This window comes from Poecilia mexicana, unplaced genomic scaffold, assembly GCF_051168715.1.
Source record: "Poecilia mexicana isolate PSO_F unplaced genomic scaffold, ASM5116871v1 scaffold_2, whole genome shotgun sequence".
NCBI classification, from domain to species: Eukaryota; Metazoa; Chordata; class Actinopteri; order Cyprinodontiformes; family Poeciliidae; genus Poecilia; species Poecilia mexicana.
Genome location: NW_028263371.1, coordinates 18,747,466 through 18,764,555, shown reverse-complemented (window position 1 = coordinate 18,764,555; position 17,090 = coordinate 18,747,466). Strand labels below are relative to the sequence as shown.

The 17,090-nt window shown below is 40.6% G+C and overlaps 2 protein-coding genes across 3 annotated transcripts; both read right to left on the bottom strand.

The window, feature by feature from the left end:
- Window positions 1-210: 210 nt before the first annotated feature.
- On the bottom strand, window positions 211-3,240 carry LOC106912735 (trace amine-associated receptor 13c-like). 2 transcript variants are annotated; one of them, XM_088012455.1, is made up of 2 exons: window positions 1,841-3,240; window positions 211-1,779 (listed from the first exon to the last, which is right to left on the bottom strand). In XM_088012455.1, the coding sequence occupies exons 1-2, from the start codon at window positions 2,035-2,037 to the stop codon at window positions 969-971; spliced, it is 1,008 nt and encodes a 335-aa protein (XP_087868581.1). In that variant the 5' UTR covers window positions 2,038-3,240; the 3' UTR covers window positions 211-968. The 2 variants fall into 2 exon arrangements, with proteins under 2 accessions (XP_087868581.1, XP_014835016.2); XM_014979530.2 differs by having other exon boundaries at window positions 1,874-2,045.
- Window positions 3,241-11,603: 8,363 nt separating this feature from the next.
- On the bottom strand, window positions 11,604-15,981 carry LOC106933253 (trace amine-associated receptor 4-like). The gene is made up of 2 exons (XM_015012387.2): window positions 12,684-15,981; window positions 11,604-12,579 (listed from the first exon to the last, which is right to left on the bottom strand). The coding sequence occupies exons 1-2, from the start codon at window positions 12,848-12,850 to the stop codon at window positions 11,772-11,774; spliced, it is 975 nt and encodes a 324-aa protein (XP_014867873.2). The 5' UTR covers window positions 12,851-15,981; the 3' UTR covers window positions 11,604-11,771.
- Between the last annotated feature and the right edge of the window lie 1,109 nt (window positions 15,982-17,090).

The following is a 17,090-nucleotide window of genomic DNA, read 5'->3' as shown; positions in this document are numbered from 1 at the left end:
GTGTCTCCAGTGACTGTAGTATAAAGTCTGGATGGTCCATTCACTGGTTCATCAGTATTCCTAGCAACCATTGCAGTATGAACACTTCCAAGATAATCAGAGAAAAGGTTAATGAAAAGTATAAGTCAGGGGATGGATACAAAAAAAATCTCAAAGGCCTTGAACATTCTGTGGAGTTCAGTAAATAAATGTGGAGACTGGAGACACAACAAGAGTTAAAAAGACTTTAATAATTACTCACTTAACATTTATATGTGAACTAAAAACAACCAATTAAAAACTATTCAGGCAGCGTTCTAAGTTACAGAATCTTACTGTACGACTCGAGCAAAAATCTTTTCAAACCATCCACTGTGATTCTCAACAACAGTAGGCCACATATTTTTAAAACAGCATGGAGTGAGATTTTTTTTCTAATCAAAGTTTTGTCTTTCCCATTCAGTATGTCCTCTGTTTGAACAGACGTGATGGCGACATACAAGCATACACATACGTAGTGTTTTTAGGATATTTCATTTAACTAAACAGAAAAAATACACCAAGGGATATTTGATCAAATTTGTAAAAACATTTAAAACCTTTTAAACTAGATTAATATATATATATATATTTTTAATAAAGATTCTATTATTCGATAAATGTGATAATATTTCATCCATATTGGATCTGCTGAAAGCTCAGAAATCTCTCTTGGTTTTTTAGAGTTTAAAAAAGGGGTAACCCTGTAAATTTTACACAGAAGTACGGTAAGAGACACGGTGTACCTTTAAAAACATTATTGTAATTTTAGTTTCTAACCTTCACCAAAGGGGTTTGGCTGTTTGAATGTGCATCGCTGCATGCATATGGGCGGCTTCAGAAGATTTTGCTAACTAAGATAAACAGTCGAGGCTAATTCATTAAACTCACGTAGAAACTGTGGAGTTTAAACTTTACCTGATCTTATCTTTTCAGCTGTCACTACCTCTCTATATCACATTGATGTCACACGAGTCAGGCAGCAGGATCCCAAGTGTTACAATGAGTTTGATTGATTTTCTGAACCAGGGGTAAAAAAAGGCATAGATAATAGGGTTTAAGCAGGAGTTAAAGTAAATCAAATATATGACAAAAGTTGCCGATGACGCGTTGAGCAACTGGTCCTGCCCTGTGATGGCAACACAAAAGTACGGGCACATGCACAGAAGAAACACGACAACGACTACACCGAGCGTCCTGGCTGCCTTCAACTCAGATTTCATTCTGGTGAGGGGGCCGTGCAGCGCAGGGGCCGCGACCCGAGAGCGTATCGCCCGAGCCTGAGCTGCCGCCACCGTGAATATTCTCACATACAGAACCACAATAACAGTGATGGGGAGAATCAGGTTAAAGGTCATATCAACAAATCCCACAACGTAGTTGATGACAATGATACATTCGCCGTAACAGGAGTTATACCTGCCCGGCTGCTGCAGGTCGTCCTTCAGGATCACACACTGAAAGATCACTGAGCCAGACCAACACACACACACACAGAGCTTCACTAGTTTTTGTGTCATTCTAGTGGAGTACTGCAAAGGGTAACAAATGGCCACATAACGGTCAACAGATATCAGTACCATGGTTGTTATTGAGGCTGCAGTGATCGTATAAGCCAGATACTGATACAAAACACAGATTATGTCACCGAGGAACCAGCAGCCGTTTATGAGAATAATCTGAAAGAACATGAGGAGACCGACGAGGAAATCTGACACAGCCAGAGAGAGGAGGAGGACATTGGTGGGAGTGTGCAGCTGCCTGTGGAGAAAGACCAGAGGAACGTGATGTTAACTGAGACATCAGCTACCAAATTGAAAACGCACAACATGACAAAACCTGGAAAGTGTCCCACCTGAAGTGAGAAATGGCGATAATGACCAGCAGGTTCAGAATTACAGTGAGGACGGAGATAAAAGACAGCGCAGTGTAAACCAGCATGACCTCAAAGTAGGGACGCTTTGGCCTCCTGCAGGAGGAGTTGAACATTCGTGGAAAACAGAGTTCAGTTTCCTCCATCGCTGTCGACGAGAGCAGCAGCTCCAGCTTTTTATCCTCCTCCTCCTCATGCTGCTCCCCATGGAAATGATGCTTTGAGAGTTTTACAATTATTCTAATGAATTATTGATTGGGAGGATGAAGCATGTTCATCTTCCCATGTTTTCTAATGAACTGTTTTTTCTATTTTTCTTACATAAAATTCATTTTCCTTTTTATCTCTTCATTGGCTTTATGACGTAAAGCACTTCGAAATGCCTTGCTGCTGAAATGTGCTATACAAATAAAATTTGACTGATTGATTTGATTGATTGGCTACAGGGAAAATTCCAGTGAATATAAAAATATAAAGTACATGATAAGAGAAAAAAAAAAAAAAGAGACAACATCTCATTTAACGTGCCTCTCAGATGCAGCAGCCAGCCAGTAGTTGCACTTCCATTAACCACAGAATTATGCAAATTGAAATTATGAAAATAAATTTGCTCAATTTAAAAGTGAAATGGTGTTAAATGACTAAATGTTTCTGCTCTAGGATGAGGTGGTTTTTCGGGCATATTGAAATAGATGTATTTCACAACTGCAATGGAAACACTTATTTTTTTTTTTTTTTTTTTTTTTGCATCACACGAGTCACGTGATCACCAGCCAGATGTTACTACAGGCAGAAAAGCCCAAATGAGTAGTTGGGTTGTTTTGTTTGTGTCAATGTGCAGCTGGCTCCACCAGAGCTCTGACAGTATGAGATGGCTCATCAAAGATTCTGCAGCGAAGAACCAAGGGGCCAGCATAAGTCCCTGAGGGCCACCGTACTACAGACTAGCATGTCAGACACGGCCCATAATGTGGGCGACACGTGACGTAGTCCAGCGTCCACAGGGATTGCACCAATTGCACTACAAATGTCATCTTTACTTACTTAACTTTAAAAAGAAAAACACAATTTCAATTGCAGTTGATTCCATTTATCAAACGTAAGCATGTGGGTGATTCTATATATGCAGATACATTTGGCATTTCAAGAAGTTAATTAAAAAACAGGTTCATTTCCTATCATTTTTATTCATCTATGTTATTGAAAACATGTTAACATTAGCTACATACTAATTTTAGGGGTTATGGGGGGTTACCAGAGAAACTTTCTGGTTAACTCCAATATGTTAACTCTGTTATGGATAATGTCTTGATTATTATAATATATTCTGACGAGCTAAATTTTCTTTATTAGCCTTTATTACACTTGTCTAATACTAAACTACTATAAACTGAGACATTTAACTTGCAAATAATTATTAAAGCTCACAAAAAGCCAAGATTTCTTTATGAAAACATGATACTACCAACAATGCATAGAATATATAAAACAATCATTTTCTCTTTTTTTGTGAAAACAATCAACAGAACTAACAGGCAAATAAACACTTTTCCTGTAACAGTAAGTTACAGGTTGTTTCTCCACCATTAGCACATTTAGCAGTGAGTGAATGAGGATGATTGACAGCGCTAAGACCCTCCTACTGGTTCTGATTGGTTGTTTTTGGTGGGAATGGTGCATTACTTTAGTTAGCAATAGCAGCTCAGGGAGGAGGTGGAGATTATCTGTCTCATATCAAACTATCACAACATGGTGACAACTTTATCAAATATGGAGAAAACATATATTTTATTAAAGTTACATACTGCAGCTTGAATAAAATGCAACTAGCATTTTTTGAGAAGTCTGGATTGTTTCATGTATATTTTGCACGTTGCCTGTGACTGTTACTAAACTAATGAACTAATAAAAAAAAATTAAGCAACCTACGGGCATACTGAATTTTACTGTTGCATGTAAAATTCATGAGCAGTAAATATTGTGCTAGTATCAGTGTCGGCAGAGGCGCAAAAAGTGGGTATGCAGCCTATGCAACGCATAGGGGCGCAGCACCAGAGGGGGCGCCAAAACCCCGTCTGGAGGGGGCGACGCGCCGATTATGACATTGGGCTCCTTCACCTCTCGCACATAACGAGGTACATGTAGCGAGTTTTACACTTCATGTAGCGTCGCCTCGGGGGACGGGGGGGGGGGGGGAGCGTCGCTCCTTCACCCTGACGTTCCTTCCATTGGGGGGGGGGGCGCCGATTTATGTTTTCGCATCCACCTGAATATTGTGTAGTTGCGCCACTGGATGAATACAGTCATTTTAAAAAACAAAAGAAGTGTGTAGTCCTGGCACAGTGTGCTACCACACAGAATAGATCAAGGGAGGATCTGCAGATCCGACAGAACCTAAAAAAACAGAAATCAGCATCTCTTCATCCATCAGTCATCTCCTGAGGCTCATATGGTAGAACATTTTATTATTAAGTTTCTTATTGTGCTTTTAATCGACTGTTATGAGTTGATTATTTGCTTATTTAATGTATAATCGAATCAGCCAAAATAATATAAATGGTCATTTAGAGAACAAACCATACTGAGAGATTAACAGTAAATATGTAAATATTTCCTACTTTAAAAAGATTTGTTAGGGCTTTCTGTTTGTTTTATTAAGTAATGTTGACATATTAATTTAGTGTTCAGTGGTTATTTAATGTATTATTAATCTCAGACACAGACCTGCTGCCAATGGGCGGTTCTAGATGGGGGCCAACGGGGTACAGAAGAAATTATACTCAATAAATGTCTTATGTTAATACTCAGTGGTGGATTTTTTTTAACATTCACAATTTAACTGTAACATTTAATTAAATATTCCAGTGCTGCACTTTAAGCTGTTATATTGAGAGAGGATCAGATTTTCCATCTGCCAGGGATCTGCAGCCTGGATCTCTGCAGACACAAGTTGCTCTTTGGCTCACTTAATATATCAAATGTTGAAATTTTTTTTTTTTTGTTTGTTTCTTTTTTTTTTTTAAGTGTCCCCATGAAAAAGCACTGACTACCCATAGTGGTAAATTTGGTCTAGAACCAGCCTCCAAACCTAACTCTCCTTATTTGTATAAATATTTCAGTCATACTCTTTACAGTACCAGAAATTTCACATATGCTTTTGGAGCCCTGTTTGAGGACACATTTGATTATTAAATTAGGTATAATTATCAGTCACTCAGTACTTGAGCACTTTACCAAATACTTTTTACAATTGCTTAATTAAATGTGCTTAAGGAGTGTTACTCTGATTGGAGTACAATTTTGGAGTACTCTATGTATGAATGATTGTTTTTTGGATTACTTTTTAAAAACAAAACATTGCCATAAAATATTATCTATCACCGCAGCAGCCATCCCGCCTAATGGCCCCTGCAGTACCCCATGAGAGTAGGGCAACATGTGCCGTGGTGGGCGTCCCTTATTTTTATTTCTGAAAGGTGGCAACCCTAGCGGTGGGTGACAAACTGAACGCTGCCAGGATGCTCAGCACGTCCTCCTCTGACTGGCTTATGAAAACATTCGCAACTTTATTAAATGATAAGGAAAAAAAATCAACAAAACGTGCTCATATTAATGACCCAACAATAATAGTAATCTCAGTGATTATTGTTTCAATAAGGTGTTACGCAATTCTGTGCGTTTCCATTACAAAATAACGAGCAGAGCAGGAGTTTAAAATATACATATATATATATATATATATATATATATATATATATATATATAAATATATATCTCACATTGAGATAGATGATGAGATACTTGCCTCCTGATGATATCATCATCATCAGGAGGCAGAGGACTAGTGAGTGTGAGAGCCACTGTCCAGGATGAAACATCCAAGATCCATAAATACATCAAGGACAAAGCCTCAACGGACGATGTGCTCAGCGAATGTCTCAGACAATGGGGAACAGAAGATGGAGGAACCATCATGGGAGGACAAGCCCCTACATGGGATGTACCACCGACAAATAACTGAAGTGGCTGATATCAGGAAATCCTACCAATGGCTGGAGAAAGCTGGACTCAAGGACAGCACAGAGGCCCTCATCCTGGCTGCACAGGAACAGGCCCTAAACACCAGAGCAATAGAGGCTCAGATCTACCACACCAGACAAGACCCAAGGTGTAGGTTGTGCAAGGAGGCCTCTGAGACAGTCCAGCACATAACAGCAGGGTGCAAGATGCTGGCAGGGAAAGCGTACATGGAACGACATAACCAAGTGGCGGGCATAGTGTACAGGAACATCTGTGCAGAATATGGACTGGAAGCCCCGAGGTCAAAATGGGGGACACCCCCAAAGGTGGTGGAGAATGACCGAGCCAAGATCCTGTGGGACTTCCAGATCCAGACAGACAAGATGGTAATGGCGAACCAACCGGACATTGTGGTGGTGGATAAAGAACAGAGGAAAGCCGTTGTGGTGGATGTAGCAATACCAAGTGACCACAACATCAGGAAAAAGGAGCATGAGAAACTGGAGAAATACCAGGGCCTCAGAGAGGAACTGGAGAAGGCCTGGAAGGTGAAGACCATATATATATAGAGTAGGCATAGGTGGATGCCTCCACGGGTCCACTTCTGCCTACTGGATCATTTCAGTGGAGATTTCAAACTGTGGCAGGAAGCCGGAGTGCCCGGAGAGAAACCTGCAAACAGGAAACCTGTCAAATCTTTTTACCTTTTGCCCCTTAAATTTAAATCAGACATGTTTGGTCCCAGTCACATTTCTCCAGCCTCAAAATGGTTACTAATTAGGTCTTCTAGGATGTTTTTCTTCTTCCGATGTTAATATTTTTAGCTCCTGTTGAGAAAATAAATTTAAAATAATCTAGTTTTAAGACCTAACATGTCTTGATTCAAATGGCCTAATTGTAGTTTTAAAATCAGTAATGTATTCTGGCTTTTTGACCTTTATTTTACCTGTTGTTACAGCAGATGGTTTGCTAGGTTCGTTTGAACTGCCTTTTGTCTGTGTGGAAAACAATACAGGAGAAGTTGTAGCTTTTCATACTCATCTGTGAAAAGCTGTAAACACAGCAGGAGTTTCTGGCTTCAGACAAAGGGTCAGAGATAGCTCCTGGATTGGATGAGCAAAGATATGCCTTATTTGAATAAATTAAAGAAAAGAAGATAAAACTTTCCAATACAGAGTAACAGATCAGATTTGCTCTTGCAATTCTCCAAAGACGTCTTTGGACCTCTTTGCTTTTCTTTCTTTCCTTCTTCTTCTTTCCATTTCTGTCAGGTAAACAAATGCATGTCTCTGTTGTTCTGCAGTTTCTGTTGTAATTTTATGCCTTTTCTATTGGATTAAACTGCAATTCTGTGACGTCAACACGCATTGCTGTTTTCTTCTGAGTGACTACACGTGGCCGTCGCGAGAGGAGCCGGGATCTAAGAGGAAGAGAGAGAGCCAAACTTTTTCCAAAATTAATTAATTCAAAAAAATCTTCCTTAACACTCCACTCCAAAGGGCCCTTCACCATCTTCCAGAGGAGGCGCTGGAGAAATTAACCTCTGGTGTTCTCAGTTCTTTTCATAAATATAAATGAAGCCGTTCTTGTACATGTCTTCACTGCAGTCACTGTCTGCAGTGAAGACATGCTCGTTTTCTGCCTTCATGGTTTGTTCTCCCTTATTTAAGTAGCAGTAGAACTCCGTCATCTTCGGATCCCCACAGATGACGGAGGACAGGTGGTACGTCTCCGTCCCACATTCTGCAGGGACCTCGATGGTCTGAGTGGCTCTTGTTTGGTACCTCCTGGTCACCCTGTGCAGAAAAAACACCAGGACCTTGTTATCGGTCAGACAGTGTTTTTTCTGCCAGGGTGACCCGCAGCCTGAACAACGGCGCTTGCATGCTAAATCCAACCAGTACTCCAGCAGTATGGATATACTGGTTGAAAATAGTATCGGTGGAAGAGCAATCATGGCGCCGTTGTTCAGGAGCCTGAGGGAAGTGGCTCCACAGTTAGAGCAGAAGTCGTTGTCATACATCTCTCTATCTGTGTCGCCGCCAAACGAGTCCAACCAGACCAGAACAGACTCCAGCAAACTTTTTATATCATAGTCCTTCCCCACATCTGACGGTAGCTTCCTCTCCGTCAGCTCCATCAGAACAGGGGAAAGGTCTTGTTGACAAAAATGTTTGCCGGGCTGACGGACAGCTGAGTGTATGAGCCTCCCACAGCTGGGGATGGACGATGCCTCCAGAAAAATCCTTTCCTGAGCGAGACACCGCTTGGTGACGCTCAGGTTCAGGACGCTCTGGAAAGCAACGTTCACCCAGCTGTTCTGGAGCTCATTGGAGAACTTGAAAAAGTTATCCTCAGCTTGTCCGGGTCCTGCAGATGCTGTCCTCCCTACATCTGGGAGATCCGAGCCAATGCCATCTACTGAAATAGGGGAACTTGAAACCTCGACTCCAACGGAAATCTTTAAATTCAGACTTGTTTGTCTTGGCAAAGGAGCAGCTCTGTTGCCATCAGAAATACAAAGTTCCCCATCCGGGGAACTTTGTATTTCAAGGGTCCCTGTGAACGTCCCCTTCAGAGGACTGTTCTTTAAGGTTGGGACCAGGGAAACCAAAGCTTTGGCTGTCTCTTTACCCAGAGCTTTGGCTGCGAGATCAGCCGCAGACAAATCTTCCCCAGCCGGGTCAGATTTTTCTGCGACTGTTGTCTCACCCCCATGGTGTACCATCGTCTCTGGACAAACCTCCCCAGCCGGGTCAGTTTGTCCAGAGACAGTACAGTCGTCCTCTGTACTGTCTTGTACAGAGGACGAGATGGAGTCCGAGGTCCCAACATCCAAAGTCTTTTCAGGACAAACCTCCCCAGCCGGGTCGGTTTGTTTTGTTGACCTGGATGAAAATCCTGTCCAAAATAGATCTTCCTCTTCAGTCTGATTCTTTTCTTCTTTGCCATCCTTCCCAGGAAAGAAATGATCACATACCTTCTTCATCCCGGTGGTCACGGCATATCCAATGCCCCAACCAACTGGGAATATCAGGGGAACAATCGCCGTCGCAAAACCAAACATTGTTGCTGTATCCAAATCTGAAACTCCAAGAAATGTCCGGATCCTGACTGATGCTTAGAGATTACAGAATTCAAGCTTTAGAACTTCTTTCATCTACTGTGATGTACGTCTATGACATCATCAGTGAGCTCACTGGACTTCTGGAGCAAGTCTTGCTTCTGATTGTTGCTATGGAAATGATCAGCTCAGCTCTGCATGACTCAAGCTGACATACATATTTAAATAAAACATTATACTTTTTATTTATTTATTTAACATGGAGAGATTAATAGATTTGTATATGATTTAATTTTTGCTTTTGTGGTTTTCCATACCTGCTGTGGTATAAATGTTCTGAAGCCTTTTATCCACTATTATTTTTAATTACAATTAATTCATTAGGATTATTCATGTATTAATCATTGCACAGTGCTAGGAACAGTCTGTGACTTATTATATTTATTTTTTATTAATTTTCGCAGACAATTTAATGCTGTGACTATTTTACCAAACATAAGAAACCCAGAACCCACAAGTTCTTGTACTGCTTCATTCAGGAGCCTTGGGGATTAAAGGGCTTCATGATTGTATTTCAAAGGCAGATTTCAAAAACAACTCGGACAAGAGTTTGGGTCAGGTGCTATTCCAGGATGTAAAGGTGTGAAAGAATCTCCACGATGTCAGTAACACAGAGTAGCATGCCTTAGTAACTGTGTGTGTGTGTGTGTGTGTGTGTGTGTGTGTGTGTGTGTGTGTGTGTGTGTGTGCACGTGCGTTTATTTGTAATACCTTGTGGGGACGATTTTCCTGACATATACTACGTTGTGGGGACCAATTGCTCCTCGTGGGGACCGGAGCCTGGTCCGGTCCCCACGAGGGGAAACCCTGTTTTTGGGTCAGGGGTCAGATTTAGGGCTAAGGTATGAATTGAGTTTTGGTTAGGGTTAGGTATGTGATGGTTAGGGTTAGGAAAAGCGTAAAGGTAAGGTTTAGGCTGTAGAAATGAATGGAAGTCAATGGAAAGTCCCCACAAAGATAGCAAAACAAATGTGTGTGTGTGTGTGTGTGTGTAAGTAAAATGCTCGCTACCTTTCTGTGCATAATAATGTATGCATATATATATGATTTTTTTATTTATTTATTCTTTTTTTTGTCATAGTACCCCCAAGAATTTAAAACGACTTTCACCCCTGTGTGAAAGTGAATAAATGTCAATGATCATTTATTTGTGTGTTCTATAATTTTGTTGGCCCTCTCAAAAGTGATACTATCAACAGTATAGTAATTCAGAATTAACAGTAATTTGGATGTTATGCTATATTGAACTTGAAATTAGTGTAAAATATTCTTAGTGGAGCATAAAACAGGTATTATTACTACAATGACATGAATGCTGTTGAAACATGTGCTTGTGTAGAAGCTTCAGATTTTTCCTCCCTCTTTTCTCTTCTTCCCCCTCTCTCTTTCCCCTTCCCTTCTTCCTTGCACTGTTTACATTCAGTTCAAGTGTCTCAAACACTGCTTTCCCAGCAGATGTTTCAGCCCAGAGAGGCTTGTAGAGCATGTTTATTTAAAACTCCACTCCACCGGTTTATGTTTTTGTTTTATGTTAAAATTTTGTGCTGCTTGAAATGCAAGAAATGACACCTGATGTCCCTAATTGATGGTGCCAATGTAGAAAGCATAACATCTCCAAAGATACACTATTTTGGTGTCATTTTGATGAAAGAAGCAACAAATCTTTGGATTTCTGTAGCAGAGATACCATTCACAGTTGGAAAACTTCAGGAAAAGTTAATCATTTTTGATATCGCCATAGCAACCAGTAATATTTTCTGGGGTTACGTTTCTCACCAGGTTGTTTTTGTTATATTAAACCTTTAATATACAAACATGAATCGCATCAGGTGGATGCGATTTATGTTTTCGCATCCACCTGAATAATGTGTAGTTACGCAAATGAGTGTCGGACCAAAGAAAGCAAGATAGTTGCAAGCCTTAAAATTGTGACGCTTATTATGGGTCAAAAAGACTCAAGAAATTGTAACAGCAGCTGCAAAGGGGGGGCCCAATTTAATTTTTTGTCACAGAGAACAAGATTCCTGGCGATGCCCCTGATCTTATTCAGAAAATCATATGAAAAAGGTTTTATTTAAATATGACAAATCTTTATTATCCTACTCGCTCAGTGATTTTTTTATGTATCACACAATTATTGTGCGGGTATAAACTGATTAATTAAGTTTAGAAAATATGTATCAATGTGTGGCTGCATTTAATTACCTAAGTATTAGTTTATTATAACAATTGTTAGTTTGATACCAAGAAGTAGCTTTGGTTGAGTAATTATCTCTCTTTCCATTAATTTCTGCATTTTGTGGTGTAGGTGAAGCAAAGTCCTGAAATATTTGTCAAAGTTCTAAACACTGTTTAGACCAAATGCTTGGAACAGAAGACCAAGACCTGTTCTTCAGAAGAACTGGTCTTCACTCCATCCCTGGTTTGATCGCGAATAGTCCTTTCAATCATTTGTCTGGAAGTTGGCAGAGAAGAACTTTTCTAAACCATCTCAACCCTTTTGTAACTTAAATGAAAGTAAATTAAGTGACGTTGAACCTGATATGGAAATGACAAAAAAAAAAAGGATCAAACTACAGTTTCTTTATTTTATGGTATAATGTGCACAGAACACTAAAACAGCATAATTAAACTTTGTATGAAAAGAAAAAAAAGCTTATTTCCATTTTACAGAGCTCAACGTCTTCAACTGAGTTGCCCATCTACAAACATTAAGTGTCTTTTACAGGCAAGCGACTACATGCTGGTGTCACAGGAGTCATGGTGGAATATCTGAAGAGTAAATATGAGCTTAATTGATTTTCTGAACCAGGGGTAGAAAAAGGCATAGATGATTGGGTTTAAGCAAGAGTTAAAGAAGAACAAACATATGACAAACGCGGCGGATGAAGCACTCATAGCGCTGCCTTCCCCCGAGAGAGCAACGCAGTAATATGGACACATGCACAGCAGGAACACCAGCACCACAAGACCAAGAGTCTTTGCTGCCTTCACCTGGGAAGTTTTAGCCGCCACAGAGTGTCGGAGGCTGACGGCTGCGACGTGAGAGCGCGTGGCTCGAGACTGAGACACGGCTACCACAAACACTCTGAGATACAAAACCACAATAACGCTGATGGGAACAATGAAGGAAAATGCAAGATCAGCATATCCTGCGATGTAGCTAATGACAAAGGCGCACTCTCCGATGCAGGAGTTATACTTACCTGGCTGCTTCAGGTTCTCAATCAGAATCAGACTTTGAAATACCCAAGAACACATCCAGCACAGGAAGATGCAGACCTTGACTCTGCCTTGTGTGATTTTGGTGGAGTAATGCAGGGGGTAACAAATGGCTACATATCGGTCAAAAGATATGAGCACCATGGTTCCTATCGATGTGGAGGTGATAACATACGCTAGATACTGATACACCGTGCACATAATGTCACCGAGAAGCCAGCAGCCGTCTATGAGAGCAGTTTGAAAAAACAACAGGAGGCCCACAGAAAAGTCTGAGATGGCCAACGAGAGGAGCAGGAGGTTGGTGGGAGTGTGCAGCTGCCTGTGGAAGAAGAGCACAACAATACTTTTAGACATCCATGTGACTTAACATTAATTACAAAGGCTGGTGAATGTAGACATTCTTAAAAACTGCTGGGTGAGCACCTGAAATGTGAGATAGAGATGATGACCAGCAAGTTTAGAAAGGCTGTTAGGACAGCGATAGAGGACAGCACAATGTACATGAGTACAACCTCAAAGTGAGGAAGCGTCAGCCTCTTGCAGGAGGAGTTGAAGAACTCTGGGAAGCAGAGTTCAGCTTCCTGCATCATCTCTGGTGGAAAGCGACTCTAAACTGTGGAGACCTCAGTTTTTTTTTTTGTTTTTTGACAACCTGTAAGGTTATCTCCACCCTCTTCTCCTGTCTCCACGCCTCAGCTGTTTAACATGCTCCATAGAGATGTAGAGTCATTTCTTGATTGTTTTTTTTATTTTTTTATGTCTAGCTTCAACAGCTTCCACTCTAGGTTATCTGGCTTCTTTCCAATACTTTTTTCTAGGCAGTGTTGGAGTGACATGTAACTCTTCCAAACCAAGTGGTCTTTTCTCATCTATTAGATGTCAAACTGACAATACAGTATGACAGATACGATCATGGAATGAGAAAGAAATTTCAACAGCTAATTAAATTTGCCATACAAGGTTAGGTAAAAAAAATTATATGTACATATAATTATATGTATTATATGTAAATTATATGTATGATCATAGAAAAGTCGGTTAACAGAAAACCATGTGTTCAAACCATCATGTAGGAAAACAAAGGCTCAGCTAACAATAGTACATACACAGGCACACAACCCCAAACTTCCTAGTGTTTAATCTGGGTTTTATCTCATTGATCAACGTAAAGTACATACATATTTTTAAAGTGTGAGGGAACTGATGGGTGGCTTTTCAACATTTTCTTTTTTGAAATACAAATCTGAAGAGTGTGAGGCCCATGTATAAAATACAAAAATCCTTTAGGGGAGTGAATGAAGCTGCAGCAACCCCTTCTGGACGACAGTTGACACACATTTCTAAAACGTACAAACTAATCATCCTTTGTGGGCAGTTTAACTGCTTTTCTCTGCAGGAGGTTGGTGAGAGTGACTAAAAACTACAATCTCTAATGTTGCACATTATTATGTCCTCTCTGAACTTGAAGATGGCGGTTCTCTGGCTGTAAGCTTACACTTGCTGACCTTTTGGCTCAGGCTCATTCCTTTGGCAGCCTCCACCAGGTTCTGTCCATTTAAAGTCTGGCCTGCTTGCTGAGGGAAAGCATCCCCCAGCACAATGCTGCCACTTTTTGCATTCACTGACTAATATGGGTAGAGCACTCAGGGTCACTGTGTATGTACTGTGTAGGTCCAGAGGTTCAGATTTGGTCTGCTATGTCCCCCACATGGCTTTTATTGAACCTCTTGTTACAACAGCGGCTTTGCTCTCCTTCAGATTTTCGTGGCTTGTGAGTTTTCACAGGATGTGAAAAGTCTGAATAGGTCCGATTCTCTTCGCATTAAGGCGTTGTTAATGTGCCAGTTGATCCCATCAGTCGGAACATGCTGTTCAGGCCCTGCTGCTATTGTCTTTTCTACTTGCAGGAGCCTGTCTGTCTGCGTGTTTCTTGTTTGTTCAAAAACCTTGAAGAACTGTAGTCAGAGCAGGTAAAGAGTTCCTGTCTCAAAAGACAAACTTTGAACTTGCTCTGAAATTAGGACAGGAAACCGCAGACACTCCATGCTTTATTCATACACCATGTTGCGCTTAACTTGCACGTTTTATTCAGTAAAAGTAAAAAGGCAGCCTCTGACTGATACCTGATTCACATAAAAAAAAGCAGGAAAAGAGTTTTACTTGGTGGACATAAAAAGGAATGAAACCAAAAAGAAAAAGGAGGATTTGAACATATGCTGAAAGTTTTACAAGTATGTGAGTATTATACCAATAAAAACTTAATATGTTTTACTGCACTGGTTTTCTTTTCACACAACACACACACACACACACACACACATTTTAAACTCAGGTCCATTGTCTGGGCTCAGGGGAACACTTTCATTAGAAGCCAAACAAAACAAACATACATGAGGTTAATGGCTCTCCGATGAGTTTCTCCTGTCCACGATTCACACCTTCCTGTGTTAAACCATCGTCTCAGTGGAATCCTTCCAATCAGAGGTGTCGGCAAGCTAATCTTGGCTTCCACGGTAAACACATGATGTCAGTGCCACACATCAACTCATGATGCAAACGGTGTGAAAAGAAACACAATGCGATCTGTTATGTTTTCAATAAGTCGGAAGGTTCACAAAGTTTGTACTTTCTTGCTCTTCTTATCCGGCGGCAATGATCAGATTACCGAAAGACAATATTTTCTCTTTCTTAAGCTTGGTCAGAAACTCAAAGGTCTGGTTTGTCCTTGTGATAACACCTGGAACTATGTAAACACCACAAAGGTGAAGTATTAGATTCCCAGAGAGACATGTGATGTGGGTCTCAAACACAATGGTCTCAAAAGTCTGAAGTTTTGTGCGAGGTAAAATAAAGGGACTTTGATAGATGCATTTTTATGGACCATCACATATATCATGTACCATTCAAGTGAGAAACAGACATTTCTTAGGGGAAAAGGAATCAGAATCCCAAAGCTACATCAACCATTTACAGCAGTTCTGACTAACTTGAAATAAAGCTCATGTCCATGCGGGATTATCCAGACGTTCGCTAGTTTACATCGTTTAACTAAAACCACAGCTTGACGAGACACTTGAAAGTTTCAGAATGATTTCACTGTAAATACGCATCAATCAGGAAAATAACGAAAAAAATCCACAAGGCAACTTTGGCACAAAAACGGTGTCACCACGTCACGGTGGTTGAACAAATCATGAATTTAAAACTCTGAGGTACTTGAACATATTGTTGGGTTTTTTTTGCAGTGGTAGGCATGCATTCACTAACATCAGAGCTATTTTTCCATTTAGCGATTTGGCTAACTTTAAAATGTTTAGCACACTTAGCTTCCCCTAGGTGAACTTTACCTGCTAAATTCAGAAGCACTAATTTAATTTGGCTTGTTTTGTAATCTTTCAGTTAAAACCCACCACTGGTTTTCTGGTTTGATGCTTTTGAACAGGATGAACGTCTCATTACTTGTGAAAAAAAATTAAATAAAATAACCAAAGTCATAATTTCATGATAATTTTTCATTGATTGAAATGTTATGCATAAAAACTTTGAACAATGGCTTTAAGGATTAAAAGTTGTGCCTTTTGAGAGGCACTTTAATTTGCTACACATGTCAAGCAGAGATGGGAAGAAACAATTAAGCCCAAAATTATTCAAACCCCTGACAGAGTTATTCTTAATGTTATTTACAGTCAATCGGGAAGTTTGTTTCTGGCAGGAAATGACACGGGGTAATAAAACTATAAAAAATGAATCAGTTTGGGTCAGAACTCGGCACACAGCGACTTGTATTTGTGATTTCTGTAGGCGTTCAACATGGTGTGCCTCACACCCCTCCATCATGACTTTGCACCTCAGAAGCGTCAGATCCCGTGTTTGACAGTCAGCTGCGGTCTGCATCAGTCCTGTACTTTTGTCTGGGACTTCTTTGTGGCCTTGATGCCTCTTGACAGACGTCTGTCACACCCTTAGCTGGATCTTCCACATACATTATCATTCCTTCTTTGTTTGAACTGGTGCCACATAGGAATGTAACTGGTTCTTCAGCCGACATCCTCAACGGTTTTTCTTCTAAACAGGACATGACTGCGTCTACACAAAAGCTCCAACAGCCGTTCGCCAGCCTGTCATTTGTTAGAGGGGCCAAATGCTGCCGTGTTCTTGGCAGCTACGTCTGCAGTCGCCTTCACATGTTGACAAAACTAAAATCCATCATCACAAATCGTGGCAAGTTGTTAAAAGTTTTGATTTGCAACCAACACCTTTTGATTCTTAGTAAGGTAAGTGTTGAAGCATGAAGAAATGAGAAACCGTTTCAGGTGTACAAATTGTTTTCTTGGTTTAAGTTGCAGATCAGTAATGGCAGAGCTCCACTTCATCTCGCATGTCAGCAAGGTGGAGGTGGCCCCGTGTCCTGCAACTTTTAGCTGGGTTCCTGGTTCAACACACCTCAGTCACATGGCTAAATCACCTCCTCAGTGCAGTCACGTTCTCCAGAGTGGTGATAATGACCTGATTATTTGTCCCAGACCTGGATCTGAGGACCCCTGCTCTAAATCATCACTATCTCATTTGACTGCACTCTCCCAGAACAGCATGGATTTTATTCAGGGCAGGGCTCCATCGTGTGGATCTGTGTACTGGAATATGTGGGTAAACAGGAAAGGCCTTAAAAATGAAAAATGAAAATAAAAATGAAATGTGACAAGATGGCCCATCCTCAACATAGCATAAAACCTCTGATCCTTCTAAAACGAGAGATGTTTGTTGAAGGAAAACAAACCATTTCTCAACTGAAAGACGTCACAGACTAAGGGAATGGCAGGCCTGTGACTC

Excerpts from the sequence above, each read along its gene's own strand:
- LOC106912735 (XM_088012455.1), bottom strand. The coding sequence starts at position 2,037 with ATGGAGGAAACTGAACTCTGTTTTCCACGAATGTTCAACTCCTCCTGC. Across the intron at positions 1,780-1,840 it reads CAGGTTTTGTCATGTTGTGC|GCAGCTGCACACTCCCACCA; the intron begins GTTTTCAATTTG and ends CTTTCTCCACAG.
- LOC106933253 (XM_015012387.2), bottom strand. The coding sequence starts at position 12,850 with ATGATGCAGGAAGCTGAACTCTGCTTCCCAGAGTTCTTCAACTCCTCC. Across the intron at positions 12,580-12,683 it reads ATCTCTATCTCACATTTCAG|GCAGCTGCACACTCCCACCA; the intron begins GTGCTCACCCAG and ends CTTCTTCCACAG.